Consider the following 21,153-nt stretch of genomic DNA (forward strand, 5'->3'; position numbering starts at 1 on the left):
TCGTCACATATGTTGCTTGTGTTTGGCTTTGGGTGTAGCCCTCTGATAACTGCTTTATAGCTTTTGTCAGTTTTGAGCTGGTAGGTGTGGTACCCGGCTTTTTTTTCTTTTAGCACTTTTACCACTTTTCTGTAGGTTTCTGGGGCGTTGGTTTGCACTTTTACCTGGTCCAGTTTTAATTGTTTTATTGAGTAGTTTTCTTTGCCTGCCGTGTTGTTTAGCAGTTCGAGGAGGGGGTCCATTATCCGTGCGTCTATGTAAATTGGTGGTGGTTTCGTGTTGTGTGTTGTTTTTTCCGTTGTGTCTGATTCTTTCTCTTGTGGTAGTGCGCTGAAGGGGTTTTTTAGAGGAATTTCCTGGAGCCACTGCTTACTTTCTGTTTCTGCAGTTCTCCTAGTGTTTGCGTTTGTTGTTAGTTTTCTTCTTTTGCTGGGAGTTACGACCTTCCAGCTTCCGTCATGTTGTGTCATTTCGTTGTTGTTGGCGTTTGTATCGTCGCTCATTTGGGTGATTTCCATTTCGGTTTCTGTGCATTCTTGAACTTCCATGGTTTTGTATATGGCGTATGTTTCGCGGTTGTTTGATATCCTGAGCGGTGGCACTCGTTGCATTTTTTTGTTTTCCCTGTTTTTCGCGCTTTCGGGAACACTTTCTCTCCATGTCCGGTTTCGCGGGAGAAACCTCTCCGGGCACCCGGCACGTCTGCACTCTTCGGCAGTCAAAAGGAAACTGATATATATTATGTGTGTATATTTTATATTATAGATGTCATATGTCTTTCTTAGATAGTAAAACACGTAAATATCCGCAATCTTTTTATTAAAAAATCGTAGGACTACATTTCCATGCCTATGTCGTTGGCAATCCTAATCGCATAAGGAACATCATGTATTGATACATTGCTATGAATACGTCGACCTTTTCTACCTATATCTTCAATTAAAGTCTTCTTGTACTCTAGCCACCTGGAATACGTGAAAATATATTATTATAATTAAAGCTTAGCAAATATATGTTATGTTTTCTTTTAAAATCAATTCTAATGATTCAGCAATACACGTGTGTGTGTGTGTGTGTATTGCTGTGTATTGCTGTGTATTGTTATATATATAGAATCATTAGAATTGAATTGAATTGAATTGAATTGAATTGAATTAGAAAGGATATCGGGGCCTTTCCTTTGGAATGTTCGGGAAGATCCCCAATACTTTAGTCCAGACTTTTTATTATAGCTGTACTTAAATAATAAAACTAAAAAATGGTTGTTTATGATTTAATCCGAGTATTGGTGCCCGAAATTTATGACATTGGACTTGGGCTCGAAGTGACATAACGGATCGCTGAACATAATCACGGTCACGGGAGGGACGTGTACCTAACAGAGGTATGGAGTAATTAAATAGATTGCCCCGAGGGGTACAGAGAGATACGGAGAGGAATATATAAGGGCAGTTCCACTTGGATTGAGATTCAGTCAGATAAGTTTTATTTGTACTGTGGACAAGTACGTTGAGTCACACCCGAATCGCGAATCAGTAAGTTGAGTTCAACTTAGACTGTGGAAGAAATCACATTTGTTATCCCGTTGACCGTGGATTCGTTATTAAGTCTACGATCATTGCCTTTCACATCCCGAGTATCTAATTACCACGGTTACTTGTCAAATTCTGTCATAAACATAATTGTGCTAATAAATACCTTCGCTCTTGCATAACAACAATGTCTAATCCAAAGAAAGATTCGTTACTCACCCCTGACCCTAATGGTAACCCAAAATATATATGTCGAGTTCTCATTAGGGTTAGGGACGTGTAACGAATCTTCACTTGAATTAGCCATCGTTGTTATACAATCGAGGTAATGTTGATTAGTACAAGTGTGAGTATTACAGAATTGACAGCGCTGATTGGACACTTGAGATACTAATGACAATGATCTTAGGTTCGATAACGAATCCACGGTCAACGGGGTAGGAAATGTACTTTCTTCCAAAGTCTAAGTCGAACTCAACTTACTTGTCCACAGTACAAGTATTACTCAACCAACTACTTGTTAAAACGTAAGTATTCACTGATCGTAAAGACGCTGTGTAACTCGCTGATGAGATCGTACGTTCTTTTTTTTTTATTTGGTAGACTTTTTACATTCAAGCCTCATTGAAAATTATAAGTAAATTATTTTAGCATGGTACTGTAACTTGGATTATAAGAGTCTATAGTATATTTGATTCTAGTTGAATTTAATGCTTCAATTTAAAGGGTATTGTCTTTTCAGTTTGCGGATCTGATCCGTCGTGTCCAATAATTAGGTAACTAATGGGTTTTGGTGGTAGTTAACTCTTATATTATATCTGTTTCTGAACTTAATTATTTCTTCTTTGACTGTGGATACATTAAGATCGCAATGAATTGTTTCGTTGGTAACATACCAAGGTGCATCTATTAAGGATCTTGGAGTTTTTGATTGGTATCATTGGACAATTTCTATGTTGGAGTTGCTCGCTGTTCCCCATAGTTGGATACCATAGGTTCAAACAGGTTTTAATATGGATTTGTATAGCATTATTTTACTCTGCATGTTTAAGTTGGAGCGTATGCCAATGAGCCAGTAGAATTTTTTTAAGTTTTGTTTTCAGTTCTTTGGATTTACCTACGATGTGCCGTTTCCATGTCATACTTCTGTCCAGTATCATGCCCAGATATCTGACTGTATCTTTGTTTGGAATTAAAATATTATTTATGGTCACCCGTGGGCAGGGAGGTCCCTTTTGATTGCCGAAGGGTGCAGACGTGCCAGGTAACCGGAGAGGTCTCTCCGTCGAAGCCGAAAGTGGAAAAGAAAAATAGTGCCCACGAAAGTGTGAAAAGCGGCGAAAACGGGGAAATGCAACGAGTGCCACCTCTCAGGATATCAAACAACGGCGAAACATACGCCATACACAGGGGCATGGAGGTCCAGGAGTGCACAGAGGACGAAATGGATGTCACTCAGATGAGCGACGACAGAAACACAACCAACAACAAACTATCAAAACAAGACGAAAGCTAGAAGGTAGTTGGAGTCAGCTGTCATACTCTTCTAAGTCTGCGTTTTTCTGCGATTTTTATTATTATGTAATGGGGATATTCATGTTCATTGACGAAAGACTTAGTAGGGGTGCAAGAACGGATCGCGTTTATTATGCTGGTGTTTAATTATCCGTGGCTGCTTCTACATCTTCGTTTGTTTTTAGGGATATTGAGGTTGATATTGAATGATTGAATACTTCTCTAAAGAGCTGCCAGTTTGTGAGTTGCTTATGAACAAAGCCATTAGGTTGGTTTTGGATAATTGTTGAGTTCATTGTTGCTATGATAGGTGAATGATCTGAAGAGAGTTCCACAGAAGAGTTGATTTAGATGTATGTTGGAGATATTTTTTTAGTTATGAAGAAGTCTAATAGGTCAAGTAGTTTGTTAGTGTCAGTGGGCCAGTAAGTGGGTTCGTTTGTACTGAGGTAGTTAAGTCTGTTGGCGTTTATGGATTTCAAAAGATTTTTGTCTCTTACTGTGGTAAGTCTGCTGCCCTATTGCGTATGTTTAGCGTTATAATCTCCTCCAGCTATGAATCTATTGCCCAGGTCTTCGAAGAATTTATCGAAGTTTTCCGTAGAAATAGAATGTCTAGGAGAACAATATACTGCTAATGCTGTGATTGGACCATGCCAATCTTCTATCGCTACGTTTGTGGCTTGGAGATAGTCCTTCTGGAATGATGGAATCCCATAGTGTTTTATGCTGGTCTTGATGATAATTCCGGTGCCGCCATGGGCCTTTCCACTGGGATGTTGAATGAATCCGTCGTCTAAATTTCAGGAAAGCATCGGAACATGATCAGATAAGTGACAAAGCTACCAAGGAGCTTCCCATAAAACCGCTCTGCGGTATTCCTGGACATTCAGCAGGCGTTTGACAAAGTGTGGGATGAAGGACTTATGGAAGCCGCAACATTCCCAATAGAAACTAGCATACTCTAAGGCAGTGTCCTTGGACCTCTGCTGTTCACCATTTACACTATTTTTTTTTTTTTTTTTTTTTTCGTGGAGGAAATCCTCACGGACACCCGCCGCTTCTAGGGGGAAGAGCGGCATGGTAGTGTCGGACTCCAACTGACTAAAACCTCCACGATGACCGTCCCTATTGCGACCGAGGGGTGCCCGGGAACCGCTGTGGCGACACACCGGGACGGAGAGACCTCTCCGGTTACCTGGCACGTCTGCACCCTTCGGCAATCAAAAGGGACCTCCCTGCCCACAGGTGACCATAAATAATATTTTAATTCCAAACAAAGATACAGTCAGATATCAGGGCATGATTCTGGACAGAAGTAGGACATGGAAACGGCACATCGTAGGTAAATCCAAAGAACTGAAAACAAAATTACAAAAATTCTAGTGGCTCATTGGCATACGCTCCAACTTAAACATGCAGAGTAAAATAATGCTATACAAATCCATATTAAAACCTGTTTGAACCTTTGGGATCCAACTATGGGGAACAGCGAGCAACTGCAACATAGAAATTGTCCAACGATACCAATCAAAAACTCCAAGATCCTTAATAGATGCACCTTGGTATGTTACCAACGAAACAATTCACTGCGATCTTAATGTATCCACAGTCAAAGAAGAAATAATTAAGTTCAAAAACAGATATAATATAAGAGTTAACTACCACCAAAACCCATTAGTTACCCAATTATTGGACACGACGGATCAGATCCGCAAACTGAAAAGACAATACCCTTTAGATTGAAGCATTAAATTCAACTAGAATCAAATATACTATAGACTCTTATAATCCAAGTCACAGTACTATGCTAAAATAATTTACTTATAATTTTCAATGAGAATTGATTGTAAATTGTCTACCAAATAAAAAAAAAAAAAGTATAATTAGTCCATACCTCTGTTAGGTAAAAACGTTCATAACGTGACCGCAGCTACGTTTTGCAATTGGTTGTGTCACTTCGAATCCAAGCTCATTGTCACAAATCTCGGACAAACATAATCAGATTAAATCATAAACAATTACTTAAGTACAGCTTATGATAAGATTCTAGGCTAAAGTATTGGGGTATTCCCAAGGATTCCGAAGAAAAGGCCCCGATGTCCTTTCGTCTTCGACATATATATCGACATATATATGTGTGTATTAGAAATTTACAAACTATTAGATTGAAACGTATTTCATGAAACTATATGCGTTCGTTTTTGGGTTAAGAGAAATCAGATTATCAGTCAAATATTTAAAGTTAATTAAAAAACAAAGCTTCGTATGAAAAAATTGTATTCTGCGTTTTTTTTTACTGAATTTGTTATATTCTTTTAATTATATTACCAATTACAGAACATCCTATATGTATTAAATTGATGCATATGAAACGTCGTTTCTTTGAAGATTGAATTTGACGCGCCAATATTATTCGCTAAATATTGTCCTATCGTTAATTAATAATCAACCATATTAAAGATAGAGAAATTTACTATAACACACATATATTTTAACATTAAGGATATATATACATATATATATGTCGGAGATGAAAGGACACCGGGCCCCCCCGTTGGAATTATTTGGAAAAGCCTCAATACTGTAGCATTTACGAAATAACCCAGGCACAGTGATTCGAGGAGTTCCCTTTTGACTGCCGAAGAGTGCAGACGTGCCGGGTGCCCGGAGAGGTCTCTCCCTCGAAACAGGACGTGGAGAGAAAGTGTTCCCGAAAGTGCGAAAAACAGGGAAAACAAAAATGCAATGAGTGCCACCGCTCAGGATATCAAGCAACGGAGAAACATATGCCGTACACAAAAATACGGAAATCCAAGAATCTACAGAAACCGAAATGGAAATCACTCGAATGAGCGACGATACAAACGCCAACAACAACGAAATGGCACAACAAGACGGAAGCTGGAAGGTCGTAACTCCCAGCAAAAGAAGAAAAATTACAACAAACGCAAATACTAGGAGGGCTGCAGAAACAGAAAGTAAGCAGTGGCTCCAAGAAATCCCACTACAAAACCCCTTCAGCATACTACCACAATAGAAGGAACCAGAAACAACTGAAAAACCAAAACACAACGCCAAACCACCACCAATATACATCGATGCGCAAGTAATAGGCCCCCTCCTCGAACTGCTAAACAATACGGCAGGCAAAGAAAACTACTCAATAAAACAATTAAAACTGGACCAGGTAAAAGTGCAAACCAACGCCCCAGAAACCTACAGAAAAGTGGTAAAAGTGCTAAAAGAAAAAAAAGCCGGGTACCACACCTACCAGCTCAAAACTGACAAAAGCTATAAAGCAGTTATCAGAGGGCTACACCCAAAGCCAAACACAAGCAACATATGTGACGAACTAGCCAAAATCGGACACCAGGTAAGGGTAATAAATAACATAACAAGATTTGATACCAAACAACCACTACCGCTGTTCCTAATAGAACTAGAACCGAACAAAAACAACAAAGAAATCTATGATATTAAACAAATCTTAAACACAATAATCATAGTTAAACCACCCTGACAAAAAAAAAGACATACCTCAATGCATGCGGTGCCAACAATATGGACACACAAAAAACTACTGCAACAGAAACCCGGTGTGTGTCAAATGCGCAGAAAAGCATTTAACAACGTACTGCCCATACACGGGAAAACTAAACGAGGTAAAGTGCTACAACTGCAGCGGAAACCATCCAGCCAGCTACAAAGGCTGTCCAGCCAGAAAAATACTCCAACGTAAATTGTTTCCGCCGCTTAGAAGCAGGACATATAACTACCACCACACACAACAAGACAGGGCAGAAGCTGAGACACCAATAAAAGTACAATACGTAATGAACAACAACCACAACAATATCAATACCACTGCCAGTCGAAGCTACGCGCAAGCAACCAAGGAAGTAACACTCGTAGCAAACCAAAACCACAACAATAACACCAACGACGCTACAGAAATAAAAGAACTATTAAAACAATCCATCAAAAGCACCGACATGTTAACATGAACGATAAGCGAACTAAACGAAGCATTCAAACAGCAATCATTACAAATCACAGCTATGATACAACTGATAACATCCATGCTAAGCAAAAAGTAAAAACGGACATACTAAAAATAGCTGCCTGGAACTCTAACGGCCTACAACAAAGGGCCATTGAAACCAAAGCATTCCTATACCACAACAACATAGACATACTACTCGTATCAGAGACGCATTTCACAACAAAAAGCTACACAAAAATACCGCACTATACCATATACGATACCAAGCACCCCTCAGGAAAAGCACACGGAGGAACCGCAGTGATAATAAGAAACGACATTAAACACCACCTACACAGCCAAGTTAGTAAAGAACACATACAAGCAACTACCGTTACCGTACAAACTAGCAGCAACCGTCTACAGCTGTCAGCAGTATATGCACCAGCGGGACACTAAATCACAGCGCAAATGTGTGAAGAATACTTCCAACAACTAGGCGACAAGTTTATCACAGCAGGAGACTACAACTCAAAGCACACAACATGGGGATCAAGAATCACTACACCTCCAGGTAGAACCCTGGAAAAACACAACAGGAGAAACAACCTCAATATATTATCCACAGGAAGACCGACATACTGGCCGACAGACCTGAGCAAAATCCCTGACCTACTCGACTTTGCAGTCACAAAGGGACTAAATGGAAATAAAATAAATATAGCATCCAGCCTCGAGCTTAGCTCCAACCATACACCCATAATAATAACATACAGAAACAAGCCAATACTCTACAACAACTCAGAGACGCTATGCAACAAATCCACCAATTGGCAAACCTTCAAAGAAATAATCGAAAGCAAAATCAACTGCAACATCCCATTGAAAACGCCCGAACACATCGAACAAGCTGTAACGACACTTACAGAAACTATACAAGAAGCAGCACGGGCCACCACTAAACCTGAAACTACCACTATACAAACAAAACAAATCCCATCAGACATCCTCGAAAAAAGAAAAGCGAAAGCAAAATGGCAAAAACATAGAACAAAAGAAAACAAAAAACACCTAAACAAACTCGCAAAGGAAATAAAAAACAAAATAAAAGAGCACAACAACAACGAATTCACAAAGTTCATAGAGTCACTATCTGCACACGAGAACTACAACTATTCACTATGGAAAGCCACAAAAAAAATAAAGAAGATAATAAAACCAGCCCCAGCAATCAGAAAAGCAGACAACACATGGGCAAGAAGCAACGAAGAGCAAGCCGAAGAATTTTCCAACCACCTATGCAACACATTTACACCACACAACATCAATAACAGCAACCACAATAACCATACGGACGACGATGCGCTAACCACTAGCACCGCAATTGACAAGCAATACACCATACCTAAAACAGCGCAAGAAATTGGAAACATAATCGAAAAAACAACAAAGCACCAGGAATCGATCTAATCAATGGTAAAATCTTGACAAACCTCCCTCCAAAAGCGATACGACTAATCACTATAATATTCAATGCAATACTAAGAATATAATATTATCCTAAATTATGGAAACAGGCACAGATCATAATGTTACCCAAACCAGGCAAAGACCCACACGAAACAACATCTTACAGACCAATATCACTACTTCCCGTGCTCTCCAAAATACTAGAAAAAGTAATATACGCCCGACTAAAACCAATAATAGAGAAGGAAAAATTAATACCAGACCATCAATTTGGATTCAGAAACAAACACTTCACCATAGAACAAATGCACAGACTCGTCAACGAAATAATACACACGATAGAAAACAAACAATATTGTACAGCCCTATTCATGGACATAGAGAAAGCATTCGACAAAATAAACCACGAAAGCCTAATTCAAACAATCGAGAAACAATTCCCGGAAAAAATATACCAAATAATAAAATCATACATAAGCAACAGAGACTTCACAATAAAAATCAAGGACGCACACTCCGAAGTCAAAGACATCAAAGAAGGGGTTCCGCAAGGAAGCGTCCTAGGACCCATATTATACACACTATACACGACCAACATACCAACAACTACCAATAGAAAAATATTGACGTTCGCGGACGACACAGCCGTACTAGTCAGGCACACTAACCCTGTAACAGCAGCCACAATACTATAAGAGCATATCACAAAAATAGAAAAGTGGCTGCAAGACAAACAAATTAAAGCTAACCCTCACAAATGCAACCACATCACATTCACACTGAGAAAACAGATAACACAAAACATCTTCCTGAACGACACGCAAATAACACAAACAAGGCAAGTCAAATACCTTGGACTTCACATAGATACACATTTCACATGGAAACAGCATATCAAATCAATAATAGACAAAATACAGACAGCAAGGAGACGGATGCACTGGTTAACAAGCCGAAAATCCAAATTAAGCACAGAAAACAAACTAAAAATATACAAAATAATCATAAAGCCAATCTGGACATACGGAATTCCACTATGGGGAACAGCAGCAATGAGCCATATAAACAAAATAGAAACAATCCAAGCCAAAATCCTTAGAACAATGGTAAACGCCCCGTGGTACGTTAGAAACGAGGACATAAGGAAAGACCTCGGAATACCAACGGTCAAGGAGGAGATTACCAGATTCGCAACAAGATACAGAGAAAGAATAGAAGCACACCCGAACCAGCTGGCAGCTGAAACGTGCAACACAACAAACATCGCAAGAAGACTAAAAAGGAAACACCCAATAGACCTCATAAAAGATATAACTTAGAAAAAAACGAAGATGGTACCCCGCTGGGGGTAGCCGCCCACATGCTATATTATTTTTTATTTATATTCTTTTTTTTCTTCACCAACAAGATATAACACTTTACCAAATGTCTGCAAGGACAAATTGTAAAATAACCAAAATAGAATAAAAAAAAAAAAAAAGGTCATATAAAAAAAAAAAAACAGTCATTCGAAACTTGAGACAATGAGTTTAGGCTCGAGGCGACAACCGGTCGCCGAGCGTAGCCACGGTCACGGGATAAACATTCCACCTAACAGAGATATAAAGTAACATAGCTTTCCTTTAAAGAATTGGCAGTACAGACACTTGACAATAAGACATTCCAACAGCCCCGCAGCTCGCCACACACAGACCCCATTCTTTGGGCCAGATGATCGCCAGATGCCGATGCATCGTTTACAGTTTATGTTCAGATAACCTGAGGAACCGTTACAAATCTTAGGACTTAGTTAACTAAAGTCCTTCAGATTGACAAACAGTCTTTATTCTATCAGCCTGTAAATCTGTCACCTATTGCGGGAAGATATGGGAAACCTGATTTGGTCACGTACGACGTTGCCTGCTAGGAACTCTCTCTCTAGGGCGGCTAGCATCCTTTTCTAACCGCCAACATAGAAAATGACCAATTAACAGCAACGTCTATTTCCCTCACCCTCCGAGTGGAGGCTTTCTTTGACGAATCCGATGATCTCGTGCCCTTAGGCACACCCCATCATAGTTTTCCTCTGCAGCGTCGTCGTGACGGAAAGTCATTCCTTTTTCTGGCAATCTCATTAGCTAAACGCCTAGTGTGCTAGTACTATCGGAATAATCTCCATCTTAACAAAGAGTCAATCAAACGATCCTTGTATCACGAGTAGTAAGTCGAGTCCGACTTAGATTTTGAAGCAAAGTATATTCGTTATCCCGTGGACCGTGGATTCGCTATATCGAACCTAGGGCCATTGTCATTAGCGTCCAGTTACCGCGTCCGCTTGTCAATCTCGTATCAGCCATATTTGTGTAATAAACATCTGTGCGACAACCATGAACAACACTGGTGGAGATTCATTAAACGCCCTTAACGCCAACCCGACATATATATATATATATATATATATATATATATATATAATCAGAACACTTATGTAATTCTTTCTATCCATTTAAATTTGAAAAAGGTGCCATAAGATTTATAGAAATATAAATTTAGCATTTGGGGAAAGTTAAAGACATTCCCAATTTCACCTAAGTAATATTTTAATGCATAAATTATTCTAAAGGAATGTATGACTGAAGAAATTATAACAATTAAAATATCAAATATCAAAATAGTCGTTGAAAAAATATATTGAATGATATGGAAATTACTTTGATTAAATATACGATATTTAGATGGTACTATGTGCAATTAAAGTTCTACTGCCTAAAACGACATCTGATACGTATTTGAAATTTCAGAATTAACAAAGCTATACTTATTTCTAAAATTTTCGATGTAGGAAATAAATATAAAGGAATACAATATAGAAGATAATCCTGGTAAAGAAACGAATAAATAAACTATATAATAATAAGCAGACAGTGGATTTTTATGCAAATTTATATTTTTAGGAATGCAATTTGAAGAAGTTAAAGCCCTTGCATCTATAAATTTTTCTTAAATATAAAATATATAAATATATAATATAAATATTTGCATTTAATAACGAGAAATGACATACCTGCGATTTGTTACGAATTTTTCAAATAATTGCCCCTCAGTAGGAAATTTGGAATCCAAGAACAACTTTACGCGTTCCCAAATATTTGCACGATTATGAATTCTCAACCAATACCGCGGAACCAAAAAACATCTTACGGATGAAGTAGCTACTATTCTTCGATTAACCATATTTTCTCCTAATTCATAGGTAACAATATTTTATTATAGAAATAATTTTTGTTAAAAAAATTCTTAGAAAAATAAATTTAGTAAAATATTACCTAAGCCGAAACACGCACCCCTGTTAAACGTACAAATTTGCATAAATATTGTACGTACGTCAGTCGGATAACGTTGCTGAGAGGTTGATGAAGGTTCTCTCATTAACATTTCTGCTACATCCGTAATTTTTTGCCATTCATTCATCTGTAAATTTATATGTTGTCAAGATCAATGTCCAATTTATAAATTTTCTATTTACAGTCAGTCACGGTACTTACATATCAATGAAATTACTAAATTTCTAAAAAGGAATTAAAAAATCAAAACAAAATTTATAAAAATTTTGAGGTAAAATTACATTAGAAATGGCAAAACCATGAATTTTCCAATGCTAACATATTTTACTTCTAGTATTTTATATCTTTTCACTTTCTTTTTCTTAATAAAGAAGATAAAAGTAGTTAAATTGTGTTTTAATATACCAAAAAAGCTACCATTCGTAGAGGTACCATTTTGTTATAATACGTTATATATAAAGAACGTACGAATGTAGATTTTTGTAACTGACTGTACTTATATTCAACTTCCTTTCCTGCATTCTTTGTCTTAAATAATATGAAGATATAATAGTATTTGCCGATGTCGTACTTACAACATCTAATAATGTAGTTGTAATGACGCTTGAACGTTCAAAATCCATTCTCCTATCAGTTGCTTTCGATGATAGTAAGAGTTGTGCATAATCTATGAGATCTCGACTTCCGTCGATATCCTCGTCCATGTCACTTGCCTTTAAAATTAGGTGAAAAGTTATAGTATGAAATACATTCGGTATTATTGTACATATATTATTACATTATACAGAAATCCGATTTTAATCTACAAATGCGAAGTACTGATAAATTGTCTGCTGTAAGAAAAAAATGTTTTGACAGGAATTGAGTCTTTAACAGTCTTCTTATAGTAGGCTCTAGAACTAAAATACAAGTAAATAAAATAAGAATAAAATAAAAAATACAAAATTTAGTCCTATTCCCTGTATATTATTGCAAATTACATTTATCACTATTATTAGGCATTACAAGTATATAAAGCATACTTTGGTAGTTTCATATTCGTATTCTAATTCGTCCATCTTTGTAGCCATTTCTAAGCTCTTTAATAATCTGGGTTCCTTCTTTGCATTATTCTTTTCAGGATCGTATAATTCGTATTGAGTTCCATAAACAGAATGTGTTTTACGAACAATCATGTGTTCTATCAGACGACATTCACCTTCTAATAGAAAATGGACATGATTCACCATTCCTTTACCGTCACCTAGCAAAACCTTAAATAATTATTTTGTCATTACATTTACACTTATTCCGCTTCAATAGTATTTAACGAAAAATTTGCAGAAACTATCATAAAGAAAAAGATATATCTTCGATGTTTGAATTATCTTATGAATGAAGAAAGAACTAAAAACCACATTAACATAATTAAATTTTATAATAATATCGTATTTGGCCTCGTTTCAATCAGAAAAATCTCACTAGTGCGATAATGAAATCTTTATTACGAAAGAACGAAATACAAAATTTCGTTGTTGTATTAGCATTGTCCCATCGCGAGCATTTATAAAGTCTTTAGTTACTAATGTAATATAACAAATGTAAGAATATTTAATTTTTGTTTTTCTGTGATATTAATATTATGAGTATTATTTTATGTAATGTAATTTTATACCTCATCAGGTTGAAAATCCTTTAATTTACTGAGAATACAACATTCTCGTATTGTTTCTTCATCCCAACATTTAAAATAATTGAAATGTACTAACGCATCCTGCAATATGTCCCACTCTCTTTTTAAAGGAGACCGCAAAACGTCATCGAATTCTAAGCGAGGAATGCGAATCAAATCTACTGCGGCTATAAGCAAAACAAGATTATGTTTCTTACATATAATATTTTTGTATATTTTGCATATTTTTACAACCTCGGTTACTTTGTTATAAAGCAATATATCTGCGTTACTTTTAGTAACACAAAAAAATGCTTAAGGAACGATTTGTTTGACTCGAGAGGACAGCTTATTATGTTGCGAAACATTCTTTCTTCATGGTCACATTTTTCGAGGTTTAAATATTTTCGTAATTTATTTTTTAATGAAACCTTATATATTTCTGTATATCAGTTGTTAAAAACTGGCGATAAATTTTCACTGATTTCAGCAGTACATCCAGTATATACCGCTTAAAGTTAGAGGTTTATCAAATTTAGCTCCTTAATCCTCGTACAAACTCTAATTTTATCTAACTTTAAGGGGAAATAGACAAAAATACTACGTCACATACGTGCTACTGTTCGGGGAGGCAGAATAGCCTGCTACGAAAGGAGGAGAAATTGCTATTTTTCGGTGTCAACGCGACGCAGTTAGAAAATGCTGTGGCTACGGAAACAGACAGTAGAGGGGAGGGGGCGCATAAAGGCATAGTAACTACCTCATTCTCGAGCAAATAGTTATCGACGAGTTAGCAACTTTAGTCTCATTCATCAAAATCAAAGTTCATTGTCCGCTACCTAACTATCTGCAGTTGTATTGAGGAAAATATTAAGTTGGTATGATCACTAGTTCCTACATGCTAAGTTGGTACGACTTCTTACGACGCTCCTTTGTCTTAGGCGTCGACCACGTGTTAATTATCTAAGTATATCCGGTGTGTTCACATGGTCGTACTTGGTGGTGAAATACAGAACGTAAAAACTAAATCTGAGTGAATCAATAAATACCAAACTCCAAAATCTATTCAATAACAGGTTATGGGCCCAGGGCAGTAAACAACGACAGTGAAGGTATTTATTTGTTGAGTATTTTTGGTTTCTGTAATTATCCGAAAAGAGACCACGCCATGGTTGACCAGGAGAAGATGAATGATGTGGACAAAGACATGAACCCGATCCTCAATAAGGACAACTATGACTATTGGAAGACGATGACGGAAACTACGATGGTTTTCTTGGGTTCTTGAGATGCGGTGGATCCTGGTTTAACGCCAGCAGAAAGGCTAATACCCGAGTATGTTGAAATGGATAACAAAGCAGGTGCTTACATTTTCCGGCATGATCGCCCCGAATATCTTACGGACATCAGCGCTCTAAAAATAGCGAAGGAGTACTGGAAGACACTGGAAGATATTCATGGGAGATCAACATCGATGGACATTGTTTTATGCATGCGGGAACTGGGCACTATCGAGAAGACCCCTAGCATGGATATCTCCGCGTACTGTAGGAGGATTCAAACCCTGTGTGACAAGTTATCCAAAGCCGGTATAAAAATTGAAGATCATATCGTGGCGTGTTTCCTTTTGGCTGGCCTCACGACAGATTCAAATTACTCGACGTACTTCAGAGTAACGAAGATTGATAAGGATCTGACCTCGAGGGCGGTGAAGTCCTACCTTCTACTCAAAGAGAGAAGGATCGACGGAGCTGCGGAGTCGTCCGAGCAAGGCAGTGCAATGGCGACCAGGAGACAATGGAAGCCCAAGGTGGCGTAACGAAATAAAGATGGCGCGAAGCCGAAGAACAGAGACACACATGACCAGAAATGTTACAAATGTGAAAAATGGGGCCAGTGTCAAGGGGAGAAAGGAGATAGAGAGGAGAAGAACTCCGAGAAGAAGAAGAAACAGGAGAATAACAAGAAGAAGAGGGGATCAGAAGACAAACCAAGGTTCAAGGGATTTATATCGACATTGGCCTTATCATCCATCAGTTTGTTGTTGAAAGGGGGAAGATCAGTTACCGTGACTCAGGCGTTTCAAATCATATGACTCCGGACAGGCATCGTGGATTTCACACCTGCGACCGGACATATCAGGAGTAATAAGGGACGTCTGGAAGTTAAGGGGAAGGGAACGATCACTGTAAAAATGACTGAGTCCTGTGATGGTTAGACCCTATCTTTGTCGAATGCTCTGTGGGTGCCTGAGTTAGATGTAAATCTAATCTCAATCAGACAGTTGGCAAAGAAGGGTGTTACCACCGTGTGTACAAGGGATGAGACTATTGGAACGCATGATGATGGCGACGTTGTGTTGCATTCCAAAGTAAGAGACGATGTGTACTACTTGGAGACAATCCCCAATGAAAGGCACGTCGCAAATGTCTTTGTGGAAAACGATCAAGAGGGGCCTAGCCACAGTGACGAAGACATTGAAGTCATTGAGGCAAAGGCATATAGGAGTACTGTATCGTGGCATGAGAGGTTAGGTCACTACATGGAAATACAATGAGGAAAATTCCTATAAGAAGCGTGAGGGAAGATTCCAAGAAACATGATGAACTGTGTGGAGTTTACGTGAAGGGAAAAATGACAAAACTGCCATTCTCGAGGACAGCTCATCACATATGTCAACGCCCTTTGGAGATCGTCCACAATGATGTCAGTGGCAGAGCTCAGTGCAAATCGTTAGATGGAGGTAACTACTTTGTAACTTTTATTGATGATTTCTCTCGTTTCATCAATGGAAAGAGCGAAGTATTCAGGTGTTTCAAAGAATATGAGATGGAAGTGGAGGCACTGCATCAGTCCAAGATAAGCACCCTCCAAACTGACAATGGCGGTGAGTACACAGGGATCAATTTTGAGAACTACCTGAAGGAGAAAGGTATTCTGTATAGGAAGACCGCCCCTAGGAACCCTGAGCAAAATGGCGTTTCAGAACGATCCAATAGGACCCTGGTTGAAATGTTTAGTTGTTTTCTCATCCAGTCACGGCTCCCTGATTATCTGTGGGGAAAAGCTATAAACACTGCGTGTGACATTAGAAACTTATGCCCATCCGCTGCTGTCAAGGATAAAAATCCATTGGAGTTGTATGTAAAGTTTGGTACCTGATAAACCCAAGCGGAAAGAAATATGATAGTAGGCAGATGAGGGGATTTTTGTAGGTTACGACCGACAAGTCAAGGGTTACAGGATCTATCTACCAAGGACTAAGAAGATGTCTTGTCATGTTCGGTTCGAAGAAAATGTGTTTCCCTGCAGGGGTGTTGGTGTGATCACGAGTAATATCAAGAAGAAATTCTTTGATTGGGTATGGAATGTGGAAGATTTTGAATCTGAAAAGGGAATTGAGCTAATTGATATTGAGGTCCAAAATGATGGTGAAAATGATGAGGGGGAAAGTGATTTTTCATGAATAATTTAATTAATGAAAATAATCAGGAGGAAGCTGTAAGTGTACTGATTGTGCCTAGAAGGTCAGCAAGACTACATAAGCTAAAGAGTTGTAACAGTTGTGCTCATGTTGCAACGGTTTGTAAAACTCAAAGTTTATTTGTGTCTGTTAATGTGCACGAAGCCCTGAGGGGACTCGATGCTCAAAAGTGGGCAGAGGCAATGTTGAAGTAGTTGGACAATCTCGTGAATAAAGATGTGTGGGACATGGTGTTAAGACCATTGGATAAAAATGTCATTGACTGTAAATGGGTCCTTGTCGTCAAAAGGGATTCTGATAGATATATAGCTGGGCTTTTAGCTTGGGGATTCTGGCAAAAACCTGGGGTAGACTATTTGAAGACCTTCAGCCCAATTGCAAAACGTAGGACCCTGAGAATTTTATTTGCTCTGTGTGCTGAGAATGAGTGGAACTATGAACACATTGATGTAGAGTGTGCATACCTCAACAGTCCTTTGGATGAGGACATACACATGGAGCAACCTGAATTTTTTGAAATCCTGAGAAAGGACAGAACTCAATATGTATGTAAACTTAAAAAGAGCCTGTATGGACTGAAGCAAGCTGGAAGAATGTGGTTCATACATAGTAATACTATTCTGAAGAGTATGAATCTGAAACCATGTCTGAGTGATTCATGTGTGTATGTGAATGTATCCAAAATCTAATTGTCGCGGTGTATGTGGATGACATTCTTGCGTTTGGAACATAGACTGCGATTGGTATGTTCAAGGCTAGTATTAAGGAAAAATTAAATGTTAGGGTGCTGGGTACTGATACTCAATTCTTGTCCATCTATTTGAGTAAGCCAAACAGCACTACTGTTGTGTTTGATCAATCTGTGTAGATAGGCCAAAGGCTGAATCTATTTGATATTACTCATGAGACTGGAGTGTTAACACCACTAGCAAAGGAGTATGAAGCTGGTTTTGATATTGAGTGCGATGAACCTTTTGACAATAAGTTGTATGAACAAGCTGTTGGGCATATAGTGTATGCCGCTACCGTAAGCCGTCCTGATGTCGTATGTGCAATAGGTAAGCTAAGTCAAAGATGTGCAAATCCTACTGTGTCTGATTGGAAAGCAGTGAAGCATATTTTTAGATACCTGCTAAAAATCAAAGATTTAAAACTAGTATACCAAAAGACAGGGCAACCTTTGAAAGTGCTTTGCGATTCAAATCTTGCGGGGGGTTCAGTAGATATAAAATCTAGAATTGGGTATTCATACTTGCTAATGGTGCAATATCTTGGTTGTCAAAGAAGCAACCTATTATATCTCAGTCGACTTGTGAAGCAGAATTTGTAGCAATGCAGGAGGAAGCAAGGGAGACTGTGTGGATATCCTTACTGTTAAAAGAGTTCGATCAATTGACATATTGTCCCCGCCCATGCAAAATTTTCTGTGACAATATTAGAGCTATTTCATGGTCCAAGGATGAGGTAGTCACTGTGAGTTCTAAACATGTTCAAGTCCATTACTTCTATGTTACTTCTATGTTGAGAATTGCGTGTCTAAGGCTATTTTAGATTATGTTTATGTGCCAAGTTCTGAGAATATTGCAGATATTCTTACCAAAGATTTAAATAGGATTAAGACACAATATTTTACCAAAACTATGGGTCTTGTAGAAACTATGATCAAGGGGGAGTGTTGAGATAAATGTTAGGTTAATATGATCACTAATTCCTACATGCAGAATTGGTACGACTACTAACGACGCTGTTTTGTTTTCGCGTCCGCCACGCGTTAATTATCAGAAAGTATCCGGTGTGTTGTAATGGCTGTACATGGTGGTGAAATACAGAGTATACAAAACTAAATCTGTGTGAATCAATTAAATATCGAACCTATTGATTTATAGCGGGTTCTTAGGTCCTTAGCTGAAAATATACTTTGAGGATAATCTGGCAATCATCTTATCCGAAGAATAGCGAGCCACGGGACAGAAACCGTTGAAAAGTTTACTGTCGAGTGCCGCTATATATGCATTCTATACATTCTTGCATCTTTAAATGTTGCACGAATTCATAATAATTCACAATTTAATAATAATATTAACTTGACTTGATACTAAAACTTAACAATACAAGATTATTTTCAATATTATATGGTAGATAAATTTATAATAAAATGCAAGCAATAGATATGTAGTTCTACTATACATACATACTTTTTGTAAATACTGCTGCTGATCTTGGTATTTCATGCAACAATGCGACTTCACCGAATATATCGCCAGGACTCAAAATGCCCATATCAACCTCTTCCGAATCACCTAAGCACAAATAAAATTTATAACATTTCCTTACGCTTTTATAACACAACTACTTCTGCTCAGAAAATTTAAGGAATCTTTGTGCAAGTCAAAATAAGACGACAATAAAGAATAGAGATATTGTATCTAAAACTTCGTTTGTTAGTTTATGTAGTTATTTGTAACTTTACAAAACAAAATAAATTTGTAACATATTACAGGGCGACTATAAATACAAAATAAATTTTGTTTTGCTTTACATAATTCGAAAAATTTTGTTTTTCGTCTGTAATTTTCATTTACGAAGAATTTGAAGATTTATATAAAGGAAAATTTATTTTACGTACCAGTCCAGCGATCAATAACTATTTTCGATACGCTGACTTCTCCGCTTATAATGAAGTAAAGATTTTCAGCTTCGCGACCTTGTCGCACAATTACGCGATCAGGTCGTAAATATTGATAAAAGCATACCCTCGCTAAAATTTCTCTCAAATGTTCAGGATATTTTTTGAACACGTGAAACTTTTTAAATAATTCATATATATATTTTCTGTCGTCCGATGATCGGTCTTCTGGCCTCGTTAATAAATAAGAACGATCCTTAAATATAAAGTGTAACTTTTATCTAAATTATTTAGATAAATTATGATTAACGACACTTTCTAGTTTTATTGTATTTCATATTATAAGTAAACTGCGGATGTTTATATAAATTCATATTTTCAAAGAATAGAATTGAGGAAGCAGAAGTTAAGCAAAGATTTTTCCTGCACTATTTATAGATTGTTAGAGAATGAATAAGAGATAAGCGTACGTAAAATTTTCTTAAATTTTTTGTAAAACGAATAGTCGATAAAGTGGACAAGCGTTATATATTACATACAAATGTTATCAGTTTACAACTGTACATTTAAACAAAGTGCTCGCATTTTTATAACACAAACTACATAGACTAAAATAACGACAAAAACATTGTTAAATATTTATTACTAGATATTATTACGTATACAATACTCGGTATATTATTTATATTGAATATATTGCTAAAATATTTTGCATATCTGTATTATGGCTTAATTCACAAAAATTTCTTGACCCATCATTTTAATAATAAAAATACGCATAAACAATATGTTTTCAGAAACCCTCGAAATCCTAAGAAAAAAAAAAAAAATAAATGGTGAAACAATCTCTTTTCGTTGTCATATAGTTTAAGAATGAATAATTTGGTATGTGAAGCTTACTATTTTATATTCATAAACATCCGCAGTCTAGTTACATATATAAATATAAAGGAAAAGAAATGTTGAACCTCTAGAGTAAGAGCTTTCTTTTCGTGTTTTTTTTCTTGTGCCTTCCGAATATTAATTGTAATATCGTCACTGACTTCTTCAACTACAGACTTCTCGGTTAACCATTCGATATATTCCAAGACCAGTCTCACTGCAGCTCGGAAAAGATAAATCCCCTTTAACCTATTGACCTAAACAGTTATTATCATTACTATTATCGTATTAGTTTAATATTATGTTTTAACATTATTTTTAATATTATTTTCAGTGATCATATCGTTGGTTTAACGGAGAAATAACATCTCGAAAATTGTTAATTTTCAGATATCTGTAAAAATTGATTCCACATTATTTTGTACCTGACTGTAAAATGTAAACATATTGTAACTATGCATTGTATTTACTAGGACAGAATTGAGATAATTATTCATTACTTTTTAAATTATTCTTACTTTTTAAAAAACTGTTTTAATTCACAAAATCCGTTTACGTCATTTTTAATAATAAAAAATACCCGCAAAGAATATTTTATCATAAATCCGCAAAATTTGAAAAACAATAAAAATAATTAGTAAAACAACATTTCTTTTGGTTATACAAAAATTAAATTACCTGCAAT

At 37.0% G+C, this 21,153-nt stretch overlaps 1 protein-coding gene across 1 annotated transcript; it reads right to left on the bottom strand.

Moving 5' to 3' along the window:
* Positions 1–742: 742 nt before the first annotated feature.
* On the bottom strand, positions 743–20,811 carry LOC132909474 (uncharacterized). The gene is made up of 9 exons (XM_060964329.1): positions 20,555–20,811; positions 19,587–19,842; positions 19,156–19,260; positions 13,480–13,664; positions 12,848–13,078; positions 12,401–12,538; positions 11,808–11,952; positions 11,546–11,723; positions 743–965 (listed from the first exon to the last, which is right to left on the bottom strand). Exons 3-9 carry the CDS (start codon positions 19,238–19,240, stop codon positions 836–838), a joined length of 1,092 nt encoding a protein of 363 aa, XP_060820312.1. The 5' UTR covers positions 19,241–19,260; positions 19,587–19,842; positions 20,555–20,811; the 3' UTR covers positions 743–835.
* Positions 20,812–21,153: the final 342 nt, after the last annotated feature.

Source organism: Bombus pascuorum, chromosome 8 (assembly GCF_905332965.1).
Source record: "Bombus pascuorum chromosome 8, iyBomPasc1.1, whole genome shotgun sequence".
Classification (NCBI taxonomy): domain Eukaryota; kingdom Metazoa; phylum Arthropoda; class Insecta; order Hymenoptera; family Apidae; genus Bombus; species Bombus pascuorum.